Source organism: Falco punctatus, assembly GCF_963210335.1.
Source record: "Falco punctatus genome assembly, chromosome: 9".
Lineage (NCBI taxonomy): Eukaryota > Metazoa > Chordata > Aves > Falconiformes > Falconidae > Falco > Falco punctatus.
This window is the reverse complement of record NC_137589.1, coordinates 966,263-984,730: the sequence shown is the minus strand read 5'-3', so window position 1 is coordinate 984,730 and position 18,468 is coordinate 966,263. Positions and strand designations below refer to the sequence as shown.

At 39.5% G+C, this 18,468-nt stretch overlaps 1 protein-coding gene across 3 annotated transcripts in view; it reads left to right on the top strand.

The window, feature by feature from the left end:
- The first annotated feature begins 1,804 nt into the window (after positions 1 to 1,804).
- The window catches only part of PPP2R2D (protein phosphatase 2 regulatory subunit Bdelta), a 31,649-nt gene continuing 14,985 nt past the window's right edge, over positions 1,805 to 18,468 (top strand). Inside the window, exons 1-3 of one of the 3 annotated variants that reach the window (XM_080403442.1) lie at positions 1,805 to 2,075; positions 2,385 to 2,489; positions 17,048 to 17,145. In XM_080403442.1, coding sequence (XP_080259568.1) covers positions 2,069 to 2,075; positions 2,385 to 2,489; positions 17,048 to 17,145 — 210 coding nt within the window. In that variant the 5' untranslated portion in view covers positions 1,805 to 2,068. Of the gene's footprint in view, positions 2,076 to 2,384; positions 2,490 to 13,645; positions 16,624 to 17,047; positions 17,146 to 18,468 lie in introns of those variants that run through there. The other 2 variants (XM_080403446.1, XM_080403443.1) reach the window with 2 other exon arrangements.

Sequence of the window (18,468 nt, the reverse complement as noted above, 5' to 3'; positions counted from 1 at the left end):
TAAATGTTTCTGTTACCAATACAAAACAATAAAATCCCCGTCAAAAATAAAACCAAAAATAATAATTAAAAAAAAACAACATAAAAAGACTGAGTTCCTTTAAAAATAAAATTAATACTGTTTGGATTTCCATTAGTGAAATACTCCACACATAGTGAAACACTCCACAAACTACAGAAGTTTCAGGTATCCATAAAATCATGACACGTGTATAATATTAACCTTATATATGGATATATATAATCACTATGGGCTGAACATGTAAATCAAAAAAGAAATCAGACAACTTTCAACAAACAAGCAGGAGTTTTGCCAAACTTGCAAACACAGAACTTTCTCCATAAGCTCTCTGAAACACAGAGACTAGATAAAAAAATATAACTAATACCCACTCACCTTAAAAGATTACTTTCCTGTACCTACAACAGAGACACTTCCAAAAGACTAAGCTGAAAATAACTTCATTTAAACACTTAAATACATAATACACTGTGTAAGGAATAAACAACACAAATCAAGTAATGAATTCATAAATGTACAGAGACATCCTACCAACAAATTAAATAAAGAAAACTTAAGTCAAATCCATTTCTGTATTTATGAGGAAGATGCTCCAAGCCCAGAACAGTAAAGGTCTGAGAGGTACCTCACCAAACTCAGGCAAGTGTCAGACTTAAGTCCTTCTGCAGAAATATCCTGAGGATCCACAGGTGAACTTCAGCCAAGAAGAGAGGAAGACTCACTATGGAGCACTTTATCTGGCATTACTCACTACTAATAAGACTCTTACTCCATAAGGAAGAGAATATACTACAGTTTTCTCATCTGTACTCAAGAGAACAATTAACCAAGTCTCCGTTCATCAAGCACTTTGCTTGTATTTCCTACAACCAAAGTCATTTAGGAAACCTGCTGAAGATTTAAGACACAACATAGGCCTGTTGTTACCTTTCTAAGCACCCAGTGCCTCCCTAGCAGCGAGGGGTTTGTAGTTCATCTTATACCACCTTCTGATGGACTTAGAGCTTAAAAATACATCAGGGCAGGGGCTTTTCTACAACACAAAATTAATTTTTATTTCTTTCTGCTCTTGTGGATCTAGGGGAAAAAAAAATCTATGTCCACAGTTTCCAGAAGTTATACTGACTTTGAAAAAAACCAATCAGCCTAAAAGGCCAAAACCGGACAGAGCATCAGCAATGCTCCCAGCTTACAAGAGAGGAGTGTGCACCCTCGCAGCACTCCAGACACCGGGCTGGGCTGCTACCCAGCACCGGGCTGAGGGCCCTGAGGCACCGGGCGTACACAGGCACTCTCTTGGGGAGGCACCAGCCATGTCTCCTGAGCCACCACCGCTCCTGTCCGACCCAGGCTTCAAAAACCCAGACAGGGACAGACCCCATGGCTGCCTGCCTTAAGAGGTCTCTGAATCCCACAAGCGGCTCCCAGACAAGTCCTGACGCTTGGCGAGCCCCCCCGCAGCCCCCCCCAGCCTGTGCCAGGCGCTGTGGGGTGACCCCCACGCTGCTCCGAGCCTGGTGCTTGCTGCAGCGGCAAACAAGCAAGAAGCGTGTTCTTCTTTTCAGGAACCACCACAATTAAACATCTGGGGGTGGGGTGTGACATAAACTAAGCCAGCAGGCACGTCAGCCAGGTCATTCCCACAGCTGTGCCGGCCCTCCGCACCCCTTCACGCTAAGGTGCGTCTGTAACGGGGCCTGCCGCCGCCTCGGGAAACGCTGCCGCGGTGCGGCCCTCCTCCTCCTCCGCCGCCGCCACCGCCTCCCTTACGAGCGCCGAGCCCGCCGGGAGGGCCTTCCCCGGGCCCGGGCCACAGGGCCGTGCCGCCGTAACCACCACCCCGGCCGCACCGCCCGCGCTCGCCCCCTCCCTGAGGGGAGTTGGGGCGATGACGTCACCGGATCAGACCGACCGGCAATGGGCGCCATTTTGAAACCCCGAAACCTCCCGCGGCGGCAGCTCCGTGCGGCAGCGGCGGCTGCGACCCGCTCCCGGCTGGCGCCTCCCCCCGCGGCCCCCCGCCCCCGCCCCACCTGTACCGTGCGACATGGCAGGTGAGGCCGGGCGGCCTAGCTGCACGCAGGGCGGCTGCGTCTGGCTCGCCGGGCAGAGGGAGCTGGGCCGCGCCGCGCGGATCTGGGTGGCGGGGGGCAGCCCCCCAGTGGCGGCGTGGCGGCGTGTGGGGACCGGGCCTGCCCCGAGGGGTTTGGGCCGGGGCGCGGCGCCGGGCTGAGGCGGCGGGGCCTGCCCTGGGCAGGGCCGTGCGGCGGTGGAGCGGGCCGCACTGAGGAAGGGGCTGGGCAGGGGGCGGCGGGGCCCTCGCGGTGTGCCTGTCCCCTCACCGCCCTCTCTTCCCGTTTCAGGGGTGGCAGGAGGTGGAGGCGGCGGCTGCAGCAGCAGCAGCAGCAACGACTTCCAGTGGTGTTTCTCCCAGGTGAAGGGGGCTATCGACGAGGACGTGGCGGAAGGTAAGGGCCGGGCCGCGGCCGAGCAACCTGTGCTGTGCCCCGGGCTCCCGGAGGCCGCCGTCCCCCGGCTGCCGCCCCGCCGGAGCCGCGGGCACCAACACCTTTTTTTCCTCTCTCGGCATCTGTGTCACGCCCGCGCTGAAGGAGCCGCGGCGGGGAACGGCTGAGCTGCAGCATCTCCCTAGTCCGTGCCCGAGGCTCGCAGAACGCGGGGTGTGTTGCAATGACTAAGCTAGCGCCTGTGCTTCCAGTGCGATGTGCTTTTTTTTTTTTTTTTTTTTTTTGGGGGGGGGCGGTGGGGGAGAGATAATAGAGAAGACACGATGGCTTCCTCCTGTTCTTTAATTCTAATCACTAGGGAGAAAAGCTAATGACAGTGATAAAATCCGGAGGGGTGGGAGAAGAGCACAAATGGAGTCTGTCAGGCTTGTCAAGTTTCACTCTGACGCAAAGAGAGCGACAGAGAGCGTGCAGGTCTGTCATTTGTGCGTAATTTAAAAAGTAGCGTTTAAAGGCTTCCTGCAGATGTGAAGAAATTTTATTCCTACTTGTTAACATTTGGAAGCTATAAATAGGGATATTTAAGTAGGGAAAATGGGCACATCTTTACATTTCTCTGAAACATTCTAAGCACAGCATGCTTTGCAGTGAGTACAAAATAACAAGTGTTTTAACTGGAAAAATAATTTATCTGTAGTATGTAGCAACAATGTGAAGTTTTGTTTGACTTTGAGAAAGTTCTTTTTTTTATGTTTTCTGTGTTCACATGTTCAGAATGGCAATGCTGTTTAGAAAAGGGGGTGAGAAGTATGTGTGTGAAACAGAATTCTGTGCTATTTATTTTATTTTTACTGCATTAACTGAAATAGCTGTATTTATCGTATTAAGTGAAATAACTTGCAGTGCCAGTGTGTAGTTGTCTTGAGTTTCGGGTTTTTCTTTTACTGGATGCAGTAAATATTCTTTTTACTGTCTACTACAGGGAAATTGTGCTGACAGTGTTTACATTTTTATGCCACTTGTTTGGCATTCCTATTAAAATAATACCTATGGGAGGAATAGACTTGAAAACTGCTTGAGCTACTAGTACTCAGACTCAGTTGTTTTCTTTTTTCTCTCTCTAAATATATTTTGTAACTTGTACTATTGTTCTGAAGTTCCCGGAATTCTTATGAAAATGTACTTAAGTAGCTTTTACGAGTTTCCCAAATGATCCTTTTTTTCTTAGGATCCATCATCTATGTGACTAAAAGTTAGTTCTCCACATGGCAAAAAATAGACTCCTGTGAGCACCTTACTTCCCAGGCAGTTACTGAGCAACATGATTTTGTATAGAACTGGAAAGCTGCATGGTTTTGAAACACCATTATGTCCTAAACCCAGTTAATTATTTAAGTGCATAACAGGACTGTTCAAAGAGGGACTTACATTACTGATGAGACACATCACCAAGGCAGAGCTCTTCAGTTAGAGAGGGGAAAGCTCTCTGTTTTGAGGTGACTAGGAGGAGTAAGGGGAAATAGGGGTGATAATGCTCAACACTTTCACCCTGGATTTTCTCATATATACCTTATTAACATGAATTTCCCGGGAGTGAGCACTTTAGATTGTGTGTGATTATACTACGCATGAGAAGTGTGATTTTCTTCATAGGGCAATTAATGTAAGTAATCATTCAACACCTGGTTTTGTAGAATTGGTACTAGAGTTTTGTTTTGCTACTGGAATATGAGAACTACTTAGAGGTTTTATGACTCACTGTCTTTATTTTGGTTTGTGGGCTTCCCCCTCAGTCTTTGCCTTAGAATTGGAATAAAATAAAGGCATTGTACAATTTATTTGCTAATAATTGCTTGATTTTGATTCAGCCTTATGTAGAAGAGTGCAATTACATTGCCAGATGTTTGGCCCCAATTATGGAAATAATTAGCAATTTTTAAAACATCTTTTACCAAACTGCACGTCTAAACCTATTTGATGGGTGGCTTTTGCCTTGAAATAGCCTTGCTGCAAATATTGCATAAAACTACTGTGAATTTCATGTAAATTTTTGTGATAGGGAAAACTTGCTATTTCTGTAAATTTCTTTTTTTCTCTTTTGTGAAAAGTGCAATTCTAGAATACATTTTATATTTAATAGTTGCTTTTCACATGTATTGCTTTAATAAAAGTATTAACATGACTATGACAAATGGCTATAGTGGGATTTGCAACTGCTATCTCCATTCCCAGGGTTTTTCCTAACTAGGTCATTAATACAGAAAATAGCTTTGTCTCCTCTTTGTCTTTTCTGTGCATTCACTTTCTTCAGTGACTAATCTTTGAAATCTGTACAATGCTCTGTTTAAATAAATAGAGCACTGTTTATAAGACCAATCTGGCTATTTCAAAAAGATTGAGGAAAATACACCAGTTACTGAAATGCGTAGTTTTCTAAAGCAGAAAAGTTTAATGGATTCAAGGAGGAAGACTGGAGGATAAAGCAGATATTGAATGAAAGGATTGATATTGAGGATGACAAAAAGCTTAAGTTAAAAAAAAAAATTTAAAAATGTGTTGTAATTTTGTTTTTAGCATAAAACCATGTGACTACAAAACCCATGCTGATTGCCTGTGAAACTTGTTATTCTTTGATTACCTTTTTTGGTAGAAAGTACCTTTCTGAATATAGGTTGGGGTTTTGGGTGTTTGTTTTAAATAATGCTGCCTGAGACCTAATCAGTTTTGTGATTTCAGGGTTTAATTTGTTTTTCATGTTCAAAAACTTCTGTTTTGGGGTTTTTTTGCAAGCAAAATAGAAATCAGTTTATTAAATAATGTACAGGTCTGCCCAAATTCCCTTGGGCCAGATGTTCTGCATATAATCCATAACTATTTCTGTATGTAATTAACAGAATGTATTATTTATATATATAGAGAGAGAGCAGGCACTATAAATCTTCCTAACTGACTTGTGTTAGTGACAAGTTGGAAATGCTGGGAAGAATGTCTGATCCTTGTCAGAAGGTGAACCTGTATGCTATGGAGATCATGGTTTTCTCATTGCTGACACTGGGATTTCTTTGGGTTTTTCAAAGTAGTGAGTGTGGGGGTTTGGGTTGTGATGGACTGTTCCATTCTGTAAATGCTCTTTTAATTTGGCACAGATTACATAGCTACATCCTGTTCCAGATATAGGCAGCTTTAAGGGTATGGTTACTACACTAAATGAAACAGGTACTGGTTTCCGCTTGGAGCTTCATCAGCTTAAGTTTTAACTTGTTTTAAATGAAACTTTATGAAGCAGCTGAGTCTAAAGCCTGGTTTTGCACATAAATGCTGGACACAGTGCGCTTTTGTAATGAACAAGAGTTCCTTGGAAGCCCACATCCATTAACTTAAGGATGAACCTTTGTAAGGTATTTCACATGAGCAAATCTGATTCTTCAAAAAGAATTGACTTTAATTTTCAGAATACTTGTCTTGGATTTCTACTTTCTAAGAAATTTTATGTCTTTATTTAAAGATCAAAGAATAATGTTGTGGGTTTTTAAGTTCTCCAAATAGTAATTGGTATTGACAGCACTGATAAAGATCCCATGTTATCATCAGTTCAACAAATTCTTTACTTCTCCTTTTTACAGCTCCTAAAGCTTTTTGCGGTGCTCACTAAGTGCACCTCAGAAGTTTTTCAGAATGCAGAACGCAAGTAAAAAATAAAACCATGATCTAATAAAAATATATTGGACTATATAATCCTATAATTGTTCTCAGATTGTATACAAGTGATTTAAAAACACTCACATTATTAAATTGTCTTTACAAATCAGTGGATTTAAAATGTTTTCATGTCTTGTGCAGGAATTTAACTGGCCAATTCTCACTGTTTTTAAAGCAAATTCTGGCATGATTTCAGACTTCTAACAAAAATATTCCAAAAGAGGTACAGCGATTTGACATCTAGTTAAAACTGCATGGAAGAAATGACAGAATTGGCTGCTACCTTGAAGATTATGGGGTTTTCTGTAAGAATTGGAAAATATGGTAATAATGACTACAATATTAAGCCATATTTCATCATAAATAATTTGTTATCCCTGAAGATGTCACCCGCTGCTGGAATGGGGCAGATCGTGGGCTTTTATCTGTGTTTTGTTTTGTTTCCTTGAAAAACAGTGTTTTGCCATAAGCAGGGCTTCAGATGCCTGCTCTTTTGCCCTCCCTAAAACACTATGCACACATCCCTGGTTTATGGTGATAAATAGCAGCGTGCTTTTGCCTAGATCCTTTGGCAGGTCACCACCTCTCTAATCCCCAAAGGACAGTTGTGAATATTCTGAAGAGCTACCATTTCTTGCAGGGACCAAAATTCTTGAAAGTTTCCTTTATCTTCCCTGCTGTGTGTGTGTTGTATATGGTGGTCTGCACAATAAATATGACATATTAGTGACTTTGGGAAATGTTTTGGTGGTGTTTTTTTTTTTTTTAATGTGGGGGGGGAAAAGTATTTTGCAAACAGTTTTGACCTGAGCACATGTTATGTATTGGTTTCCTGTTGGAGAAAGTAGTCTTTCAATGTTTCGGATAGACCACATTAATCTCAAGCCTTCATACAACCCATGGACCAGGAATTTGTCTTTGCCTGTTATTCCACAACACGCTATTATCTAAAAATGTTGTTCTCAGCCAGTCGTATTTAATAGTAAGTGTTCTTTTGAATTCCAATTCTGTCAGACAAGAAAAAAACCAGGGTGTTATGCCACTGGAAAGTAGATTGTACTATCTTTCTGTGGTTGAGTCACCATCCCTGGGGGTGTTTAAAAGACATGTAGATGTGGCACTTAGGTACATGGGTTGGTGGTGGGCTTGGTAGTGCTGGGTTGATGGTTGGACTCAGTGATCTTAAAGGTCTTTTCCGACCTAAATGATTCTGATTCTATTAACGTATGAGTAACTGGAGACTATTAAGTCAGGGTGTTGTGTGTGAGAAATGCAATGTTAGTGAACTTTAGGAAGTTCCTATCCCTCTCTTTTAAAATCATTAGAGTATGACTCTTCATAGTAAGGAAGCCAAGTTTTACAACTGAATTATCTTTGCTTTGAAGGGGAAAAAAAAATAAAGCTCCAGGTGATCTTCACGCTGCATAAAAGTAGTCATGTCAAGTGATATCTTCTTGGTTTTCTGTGGAGAAAAGAATGTCCTGCCAGCTAACATACTTACAGTGAGTTTAAATCTGTAATCTTTACCATTGTATCAAATCTTTATTCTTTTATTATTTTTTTTTATTTTCTTTTTTCTTCTGGCATGTGTACATGACATGGAACTGCAGGGGCAGGAGGAGGAGTATGAAGATAGAAAAAAATGTTTAGCATTCTGAGAACTGTGGAAACAGTATGTATCTCTTGTGAAGGAAACTAGAAAATTTACAGGCTAGGTGGAGACCTTCAAGGCAGTCAGAAGTGGTTCATAAATGCCTTATTTCATTGTTGAAGTTCACCCATAGCTTTGGTATCTAGCGTCTTTTTCATGACTCGTACATAAAAGAAAGTTACGACAATCTTGTCAGAAAACCACAGGGGTGCAGGTTTATGGGCATCAAGGGGAAAAAAATTCTCAGGTCCAGTGAAAGACAGCAAGTAGAATATATAAGAACAGAAAAGAAAGTCCTTTAAAAGACTAAGCAACCAATAGGCTACAAGAGAAGACAAATTACTAGGTGTAGCTGTATGATATTTTGATTAAAATGTGAAGCTGCAGGAACACATAGCTTATGAATGAATGATAAACAGTTTGGGGAAGCAGTGAGTATCAATTGCAGAGTTCTAAGGTAGGAATACAAAATAAAACATCTGGAGTGGTGGGAATAGAGAAATTAGTATGAGTCTTTACACCTATACTTTAATCTGTGAACAGTGAAAGATACTGCCATTTGTCTCTTCGCAGAATGGTAGGCTGTGATGACAGCAGGTTGTATTACCTGTTGACCCAGGAAGTTTTTGATACGGTTCTCACGTACACTCTTGATTACTGTGCCATTTGTTGAGTATTTTAATGTCTAGGAGAAAAGCTTAATCAAAAATTAGAAAACCCCTGTGGATTTTTGGTTTTGTGGTTTGTTTGGGTTTTTTTTTTTGTTAAGACTGGAAGGTGTAAAAGCTGCAACTGGGGAAAAAAAATGTATTTACCCATCATGTTAAGACTTTTATTAACTCCTAGTAAAAGTACAAGGAAAAGCATGACAATTAGCCACATAGAAAAAACCCTAAAAGAATAACATGAATTAAATACACTTCCAGTAGGAGAAAGCTTATTGGAATTACTATTCCAGAGGTTAAAAAATAATACTGAGGCAATAGATTTGCATGCAGAATACTGGATTGTGTTATGAATTTTATAAATAGCCTCCATAATTTCTCATTGCTTGTGAGAAAAGGCACGGCAAGCTTTGGCAAGCATGAAGGTAATGTTTATTTCTGTCTTGCTGAACTTCAACTTTACTATTTTCTTGCTGCTACTTTACTCTTTCTTTGTATTAATACATCCAATTACATGCACTTTAAACTCTGTGCAGACAGGTTTTTCGGTTGTGTTTTGTTGTGGTTTTTTTTCTTTTTTTAAAATATAATATAAAGGACTTCCAGCATCACATTACAGTCTGGTTCCATTGAAGAGAAAACGCAAATTTCAATAGATCAGGGAATTGCACTAATGAGATGCAAACTCTTAGGTGACTGTTAAATCAGCTGAACAAGTGTTTGGTTTGGGGGAGTTTGCTGGGCAGCCTGGCCTTTGGAACAGGGCTTGGGAACAGTTTGACACCTTATGTTACTTCTTTCCTACCAGTTTGTTACACCACTCAGAACAGAATGGCCTGCGCTCACTTCTCAGAAGCCAAGTGGCTTAGCTCCAGGCGGGGTCCAGGACACACAGGAGCTGGGAGTCTTTCTGAGAGAAAAGCCCTTGTTTGTAGTTTGCCACAGCCTGTCAGCGGCAGTGCTGACTGCGCTGTTCGAGCTGTTCTGTGCTGGCCCAGCTACTGCGCTTCTGTGGAGGCAGTTCAGGTGCCCTTTTCTTGCCCTTGGCTGACCTTAAATCTGTTCAGTGATTTAAATTAGTTCAGAAAGCGGAGTTGTTTTGGACTAAGTTAAACTCTACCAGGTACTTAAAGGCCATTCAGGCCATTTTGCAAGTAGTTTGAGTATCGGGGCATAAAAAATCGTCAGACCTGATGGATACTGTAGGTTGACAGGGTGCCAAGCAGTGTAAACTGGAAGAAATTTGGTTTGAACAAAACTATACCAACTTTGATTTATTCTTCTGACTTCTGATGCATCTCACTTTTGTGTTAACTCTTCAAATAAATCCTAAAAGTAGAAATCTTTAAAAAATTACATGTAAGGTGGCATATTCTGAATAATAGGTGATTTTGAGTAACTTCTATGTGTATTGTCAAATGATTATTGATAGCATTAAGTTTAGCTCACCTTTCAGTACAATTCAGAGATAGAAATTTGATTTCCATCAGCTGTTAAATTAAGAAGCAGTATTTTAGGAAATATCCTAGGAGCAGTAATTAGCAACACCAATCTTAGTCCATCCTCATTGCGGAGTAATACCACTCCTTTTCATTGACTGTTCTAGCAGCCATAGTATGGAGATCCTCATTCATCCAGAAGCAAATCGGTGAAAGGTACAGAAAGGAGAGAGAATGGAGAAGCTGAAGACTGGAAATCAGTGCTGAAGTCAGAAACCTGCAGTAACAGAAATTCTGGTTGTGCTTGCCTGCCCCAGAAGGGAGGAAGAGGGTTGGGTCTGGTTAAAAGCAGAGTACCTGCTAGCGGCTCTCTACTCTCAAATTCCAAATTGAAAAACTGTCAAAATTTACACCAACTGATTCCCTTCTCCCCACCCCAGATGCCTTTTAATTCAGGTGGATACTGCTGGTGATGTTTGGTGAGCATTCTCTTGCAGTTACTGTAAGTCAAGTAAAAAGTAGTTCTAAGGCCCTGTATATTTGTAACTTGTTAAGCTCAAATATGATTTTGTTTTTTAAAACTTTTTTCTATTATTTACTGTTTAGCAGGTGTTAGCCTCTCAATTTCCTCATTCTCTTTGATAATCTGTTACCTCTAACAGATGTCTTTCTTTTTTGCTTTTACTAATTTTACTTGCTCCTTTCATGGTATTTTATTTTACTCTATTTGAGTGTTCACTTAGTTGCTCTGAAACGATGGTTCCTTGCTGTTCTCTGTATGGGCCCCAACCAACCATGTTTTTCACTAGTCATACCTTGGAACGGAATGTTGTCGTTTGTTTCAAAAGAGGGTTCTGTTTGTTCCGGTGCCACGTCTTAACAGTTCATCGCAGTGTCACAGGGAGATCCCAACATCTAACTTCCAAGTTGATTTAGGAGCACATCATCTGTGCTTACCCCCTTTTATGCTCTCTGCTTCATTCCTATCAACTGTAGGAGACGATACAATGTCTCCCACAGCTTTCTTCTGCCGTAGGATAAAACACTGTAGAATGAATGTATGTCAGAGTGAAAGGTGTGTCACCTTTGATCTTGATTACAGGCACAGAAATGTTCTTTCTATGTTTAGTTTCCACTGGCAATCTCCCTTACAGTTTGTGCCAGCCATCTGGCTTTGGTCCAGATCCAGTCATTCCCTCTCAAAGCATGAGCTTCTTCAGAGTTTCATAGTCCTTAAAGCAGTTCTTTCTTTGGGTCTCTAGAACAAATAATGGAGAAGGATGGTGTGTATTAAAAATATTTTTCAAGGTAAGGAACAGGAGACTGGTTTGCTAACATGCTTTTTTTGTGTGTGTCAGGCTGTGTACTGAATGTGAAGCACTGTGTTGTCCATCACATATTTGGAGAATTTGAAATTAAAATCCCCTAGAAGCTGGAGCTAGCCCCCTTTTAGGTGATGTTGGAAAACTGGCTGTTTGACTTCCTTGTTCATTAAGTGTCTGAGGAGTGGGCTTTTGACAAAAATCTTTGAAAAGCTTAGAAGAATGAGAAAGGATTTGATGCTGCTTGTGTCTAGTGTTAGTCCTGAGCACGAACTACAGCTGCAAATTCACTAATCTACTGGATGAGCTGTGAAGTAATTACGTTTTTTCAGGTTTTGGATTTTAACTGAAGTAACATTGTGCAGCCAGCTTAGAGAGGAAAAGTTCATGGTAGCTAATTTTAGGCATCTAATATAGATGTTCTGGATCTCTTTGCATTCTCCATTACCTAAACAGAGAGCCCAGACACTGATATCGGTGTCAGTTAGAAATACCTAGTTTGAATCCTTTGTGGGATTAAATTAGTTTGCAGGTATAAGCTTGCTGTCATTTCAGAATCCTAGCAAATGTTGGTCCCTGCCATCCTGTCCCCCCTTTGCCCCCAACATAACTGGGCCAGGAGGCTTCGGAGGTTATAGAACTTTAACAGAATTATGACAGGAATTCTGTGATGTAGGGAGGTTAATACTCAGCAGTGATGTTAAAAGGCTTAGAGCACTTAGACTGAATTTTAGAACATCTGTCAGGGCTTATAGGACAGTCTCCCGAGTCACTGAGAATGGTTTCCACTACGTTATTATAAAGATGGATATTTGTAGCCTTCTAATATGTTGGAAGGGTGTTTACTACCCATGGAAGTGCATAGTGCTTTTAAATTTGGAGATTGTGCAGAATCATAATTTAGTTGCCAGTGATCCTTTTAATATACTATCTTTGAAGACAGCTAGGAGTTTCCTACTCTGTGTGTAGACTGTAACTAAGTTAAAACTCCTTTCCAAAAGTGAGGCTAAGCATTAATTTTTCATCTCTGGAGAGAAATATTGTCAGGCTAAGATCTTATTGTAAAGCCATAGGTCTCACTGCTCTCTGTAGTTTATGGGAGGAGAGTTTACGTGGCTGCTTCCAGAACAGAGTGTGCTAGCCACACTGGAACAAAAATGGAGAGAAAGCTGGACAGACCTCTCTGTTTCTGGAAAATCATAATCACAAAGGTGTTTTGTATATGAGAAGAGTGCATTAGGATGCTGTACATGAGCAAATGTCATGACAGTTTGTCTTTACTCACGCTTTTCTACATTTCATTGTGAGTTTGCTTGCTGGTATGGAGAACAGGCTGAAATACTCCGCTGGGAAATAAAGCTGGTGTTTGTACACATATGAAGAAGATATGACATACAATAAAAAAGCTTTTAAAATTACAAAGTTAATGTGATGATTAAGAACCTGCAAGGGCTTGATTTGTTTTTTTCTGAAAGTTTTAAGCTGACTTGAAAATAAACAGTGAATGCAGATGGGTAAAGCAAGTTGAGCAGAACGCTCTGGGTGTTTGGTTTGGAATTAATTTTGTAGTTTACCTCTAGTCTCATGTAACTGTTTTTTTATTTTACCTGCTGTGAGATAGTATAGTGCTGAGGATATTGGGTGGTATTATTTTGGGGATTTATAGGCTTCAGTTAAACATGACTACAGGGGAATCTGGTTTTAATTCATACTTTTATATATACAAAAAAGTATAGAGCTCTTAAAAAAAAAAAAAAAAAAAAAAGTTGATACATCATTTTCCAAATTTTTTAACTTGGAAAACACTTGAAGAAAGTCTATATTTTTTTTTCCTGATGTGCCCCTTCACTTACCTATTTCCACGTAGCATTTTGGCAACATACTATTTCAGCACTGATTTAAAATTTCAAGTTGCATTTCCAGTTGGTAGTCAATTAGGAGAAGGAGGCATTCTCCCCGGCACGATCATTTACCTATGCATGTTGTTGTTCATGCGCTTTTCCCCTGTACTTCTTGTTTAAACCATAGAATTTGGGTAGTGTCTGTGGTTTAGCATGTTTCCAGAGTTCTTAGCATAAAGGAACCCAGGGTTATGTCTGGCTAGATAGCAGTGCTAGTAAGTAATAGCTGTCAGACAAATGATGTTGACTTTACATGCATGTTAAAGCAAAAATGGTGCACAGTGTATTTTGAGCAAATCATTTGGTAAATACTTTTCATAGTGTAGATGGGAGAAATTAGTAGTATCTTTTTCCCTTTCTGGAATGAAAAAGTGGATTTTGTGACTTCGAAATAATCGCATGTGTTGAAAGAGTCACTTATTTCTGCTACAATGTTTACTAATGTCTCAGAGGGTTAAAGTGACGTGCTAGAATGGCTTTCAGTTTTTTATGATAGTGGAACGTTAGTTTTGCTACTGATAAACCTTTGTAATTTAAGGGCTACTTTTGAGTAGAGTACTGAAAACATCATAAAATTACTCTATCAAGTCACTTTACTGATTGCTTACCTCATCGGTTTGCTGCTTTTTTCCTTCGTTTACTAATTTCCCATGGCTTCACTTGAAATGCCTGGCTTGTTTTCCTGTGTATAATTGAGTGATAATGGGATGTAGGAATTTTTTTTTTTCATTCTAGCCCTATTGTCAGTCTTGGAGTGGAATTTAATTAAGATTACATCTTCAGCTAGTTCACTGGCTTTGTCATTTTAGTACAAAATTCTTTGCTTATGTCATGATATTTGGTATTTGTAACTATAAAACCTCTTAGCCAGACAGCTATTTGTAACAGCTTATAATTTATACATTCTTACACAATTTAGGCATGTATTGGGCACAAAGCAAACATCTAATTATGAAAATCATTAGCATGAATGAGAATTAAAGCCCAACAGCAGTAGTAGCTACATACACAGAGATTTGTTTTTTTGACACTGTATCTCAGTTCTCACACATCTTGTTCTCCCCATGATCGTCAGGCAGGGAGAATGAGTTTGCTTTAAGACATTTTCATGATTACCATATACCTATGTTATGCAGATTGTTATGAAATGTCCTTGTTTAAGTTTGTTTTCTTTCTTAATAAAGAAAAAAGTTCCAAATCAAGAAAAGGCTTTCAATGGACCAGCTCATACACTTTCTCTGTATGTAATAATTCTTTGCCTGTCTGAGGACCTAAGCAGGGTATGAGATCAAACATCAGAGAAATGTGACAAGCTTTTCAAAAGTGAAATAATGCATCATCATTACAGGTTGAGCATTTTTTTCTTACCTTTATAGAAAGTATATTTAAGAAATAGTTAACATTATACACAAGGTACCCTATACACTCTTCTGAATTGCTTTGGGGTAAAAGGTCTGAACAGAATTCACTGGGAAATCAGTGAGCTAGAAACTGGTCTCTTTACAGCCATCTAACCATTTGTCCATCATCTCTTGAGTCCCGTTCATTTATAATGTAGAAGGGACAAGTATTAATGTTGACAATCTGGTTTTATTTTATCAATAATCTGAGTTTTCCTTAACCTTGTAAAGAACAGAACAGACGTCTCCTTCACATGCAGGTTGACATATCTGGTGTCATTGTTTAAACTTGGGCGTTTTGCTTTTTGTTTTAACACTGAGGTTTGGTGAAATGTTATTGCTGTGCTTGGTGTGTAGGTATAATTTTGACAAAGTGGATCTTTATGGTAAGTGGAAATACATAGCTTTTCTATTTATATTTTTTGACTGAACACATTGTACCACTCTAGTCTGAAGTTTTTTATACATCTATATATATATATATACATTTATATACATGGGTGTATAAAAATAAATATTAAAATACATAAATTTAAGGATTTGTATATATATAAAGATTTTATCAGTGTTGTGCTAGTGGAAGCTCATAGTTCTAAGGCTGTTTCTAAAGAGATCATTTCACATAAAGAGTAAAAACTGTATACCATATGCTTTTCCTGTAGGTAACTACTTACTGCTGTAAATTCATTATAGCAGTTTGGAGAGGGGAAGAATTGTTGGGGTTTCTTTGTGTTTTCGATACTTTCTACATAGTCTGTTTCGGAGGCAAATGGTCATGTACCAGCAATCGGCTACAAAATGTGGAATCGGTGTAAAGAGAATAGGTGGATTAGTTGTCATTCTGACAGTGTTCATAGTGAAAAGCCAAAAGACTTTGCTGCTTAATTACTTGTGAGGGGGTCAACAGGGAAGGGTCAGGTTTGCAAAGAGCTCTGTGGTTGACAACTTGAGAACTTGTGAGAGTGGTGGTCACTGTGGTTGGGCAGCATGATGGCAGGTGAGGGTCACTGTGAATGGAGAGGGAGACCAGCTAGAGACACTAGCTAGAAACTAGCAGTATGGTTAATTTTTAAAAGTAGGTCAGCTGAGGAAAGATGGGTCTTTTCAGTATGGAGTACATACAGCAGGGGTGGGGTTTGTTCTGATGTTCTGGTTCTGTTGAGGATCTGGGATTAGCCATCACCCTGTTCTTTACCAAAATGGAATCTTTTCATAACCTTTTAAAGAAAGGTGAATATAAAAATAGATGTGTCCAGAAGCAGGTTAGTGATGCAGTTTTGAAGGCTGGGATAAATCTGTAGAAAGATTTTTTTTTTTTCCTTTTCACAGTTTTTTTAGATCAAAGAAGATAAGTTGTGTTCTTTATATACTAGGAAAAAATGGTTTCAAGGACATCTCTTAATAAAAGATGAAATATGAATTGTGTATCAGGAAAACTAGTATCATACTTCCTAATCACCTTCCTCATAAGCATGGGGGATTATTGATTTTGGTGTATGATTTTTTTTCAATTCCTTTCAATGCAGGAAAGTAGTTTTCATATAGTCAAATCTTACAATTGTTATACCTGCATATATGTAATGAAATATTTGTATGGCTAGCAAACAACAGGATGGATAAGTGTTTACTTACAATTTTATGCCAAGTGGTTTGTTGGTTTTGTTACCATATGCCTAAAACCTGTGATAGACATTTATAGCCTCTTATCTCTCTGCCCCTTGGTTAGAGATTGTTTAAGGGTAGTTGTTTCTTTATTGCCACCTCCAAAGATTAATTGTGGTGTGCAGTGGTGAATAAATACTAGTTGTTTTCAAGGTTCAGTCCCAAGGGTGCTTGTCAGTTTACATTGAAGGTCCTGCAGTCTTTTGCTTTGCTGTCCTGTTCTTTCAGCTGCAGTCATCCTTGCCTCTTGTTTCTTGTATACATGCTGATGCTTCTGCACAGATTTGGTTCAAGAAGCGAAACTGGAAGACTTTTCTTTCTCCCACCCGCACCCCCTGCCCTTTGGCAGACGGATGCCCAGTTAACATGAATGCTCAGCCCAGGGGAGAGACCAGGTACACCTCAGCCTCACTGATCAGTGCAAGCTGCAGTGCTGCTCCAAAGTAATACTTCAGATGAACCACTTCTGATACAATTCTTACTTTTAGAAGCTCTCTGCAGGCATATCTCTGTGAAATATTTCAGCATTTACTGTCAACAGGTAGGATACACAGTTTGGATTTTTAAAACAATATGCCTTCTCCTTTGTGACTGAAGGCCCTCAAAAGCTTAAACTGAGAAATGAGGAAGTGTTTTAGATTGTAAATAAGATTTTGTTAGGCTTTGAAACATGGCTTAATTTCTGGATACTGATGATGTAAATCAAGAAGTTGTGTTGTTGCATTAATACAAGTTGTAATTTTGTTTTTGTTCAAGTCTTGAAACATCTTGATTTGCTTTACACATTACAGCGCTATTTTATTTCTGTTCTGTTTACAGCTGATATTATTTCAACAGTTGAATTTAATTACTCTGGTGATCTTCTTGCAACAGGAGACAAAGGTGGCAGAGTGGTTATATTTCAAAGGGAACAAGAGGTCAGTGACTTGAAAAACAAAAGTGCTGTTACTACACTGTTCTTGTGTTGCACAGTCTCACTTCATCTTTTCATGCCGTGCAGTTTAAATGGTTGGATAGTTTTCTCAGAAAACCTTAAGTTAGCCATATTTCTAAATATATGCCTTGTGCTGAACTTGGTAGGTTGGTGTGGTGGTGGTTCCCCTCCCCGCTTAAAGAAAAATGTCCTAAAATTTAAAGTGAGTTTGTTATATATGTACCTGGTATGGTCAGTATCATTTTACAGAATTGCCTTTGGATTTTCTCCTAAACTTTACACTTGATCAGTTTGATCTAAGACAAATCATAATGCTTTTGAAGATCATGTAAGAAAAGTTTATAAAAAAAGATACAAGTTAAGCTGTAAGGACAACAGGATAAGATGGTTCAAAATGTGAAGAACTAGGGATCTGATGTGTTTTAGGATCCTATGAATCAAAAACAGTGGGAACAGCTACTTCCCAGAGACACGTGAGCGTTTTCAGTTCAGAGGGTAGGAGGCCTTTCCCTCCTACAGTTAACGCAGCTTTTCAGCTGGCTCTTTGCAATGGTATTCAGTTGTGTGATAATGCTGTAACGTATTCTGTCCATTCATCAATGCAGATAGCATTGCTGAGGTTTTTTATATCCAGATAAATTGATTGTGGATTTTTAATTCAGCTTGTTTGTGCATGAAGTATACTAATCTTTAGAATCCTGCTTCTTTCATTGTGTGTTTCAAATGATGCTCGGTTACCAAACAGCTGTTCAATATTTCACATTTCATCCTCACTGTGATACTGTTTATAAAACATTTCACCAAAGGTGACTCTACTGGTTTTACTATGAGGTTTTTGAGAGGTAGTGAAAGGAAAATACTATCGCTGAAAAAGCGACTGAAATATTATACTACTACACCTAGACAGCTCATAGCTCATTTATCATTTAGTCTGCTGTATAGACTTAACTAAGGCACGGAGAGATCAAGGTCAAAAGTGTCTACCTGCTCAGGATCTCTGACTTTTTTGATGCTTGCTTAGGGTGGAATTATTATTATTGGTTGGCTTTCAGCTGTTAGTGCTCAGTTGTTCTGTAAGTCAAAACCCAGCTGTCACATCATTTCCTCATAGTGTTAAAAAAAAAGAAAAAGACTGCCAAACCAAGTCAGTCTGTACACACAGGAATATACAACTGTCGTCTTGAGAGCACATACAAGCTATAGGGAAGAGTTGGACATAAGGGTCCTTAATATTATTAAATTAATAAAATTTAAAAATAAAAATTAAGGAACTGTAATAAGATCTTACAGCAAATAATTCTAAATA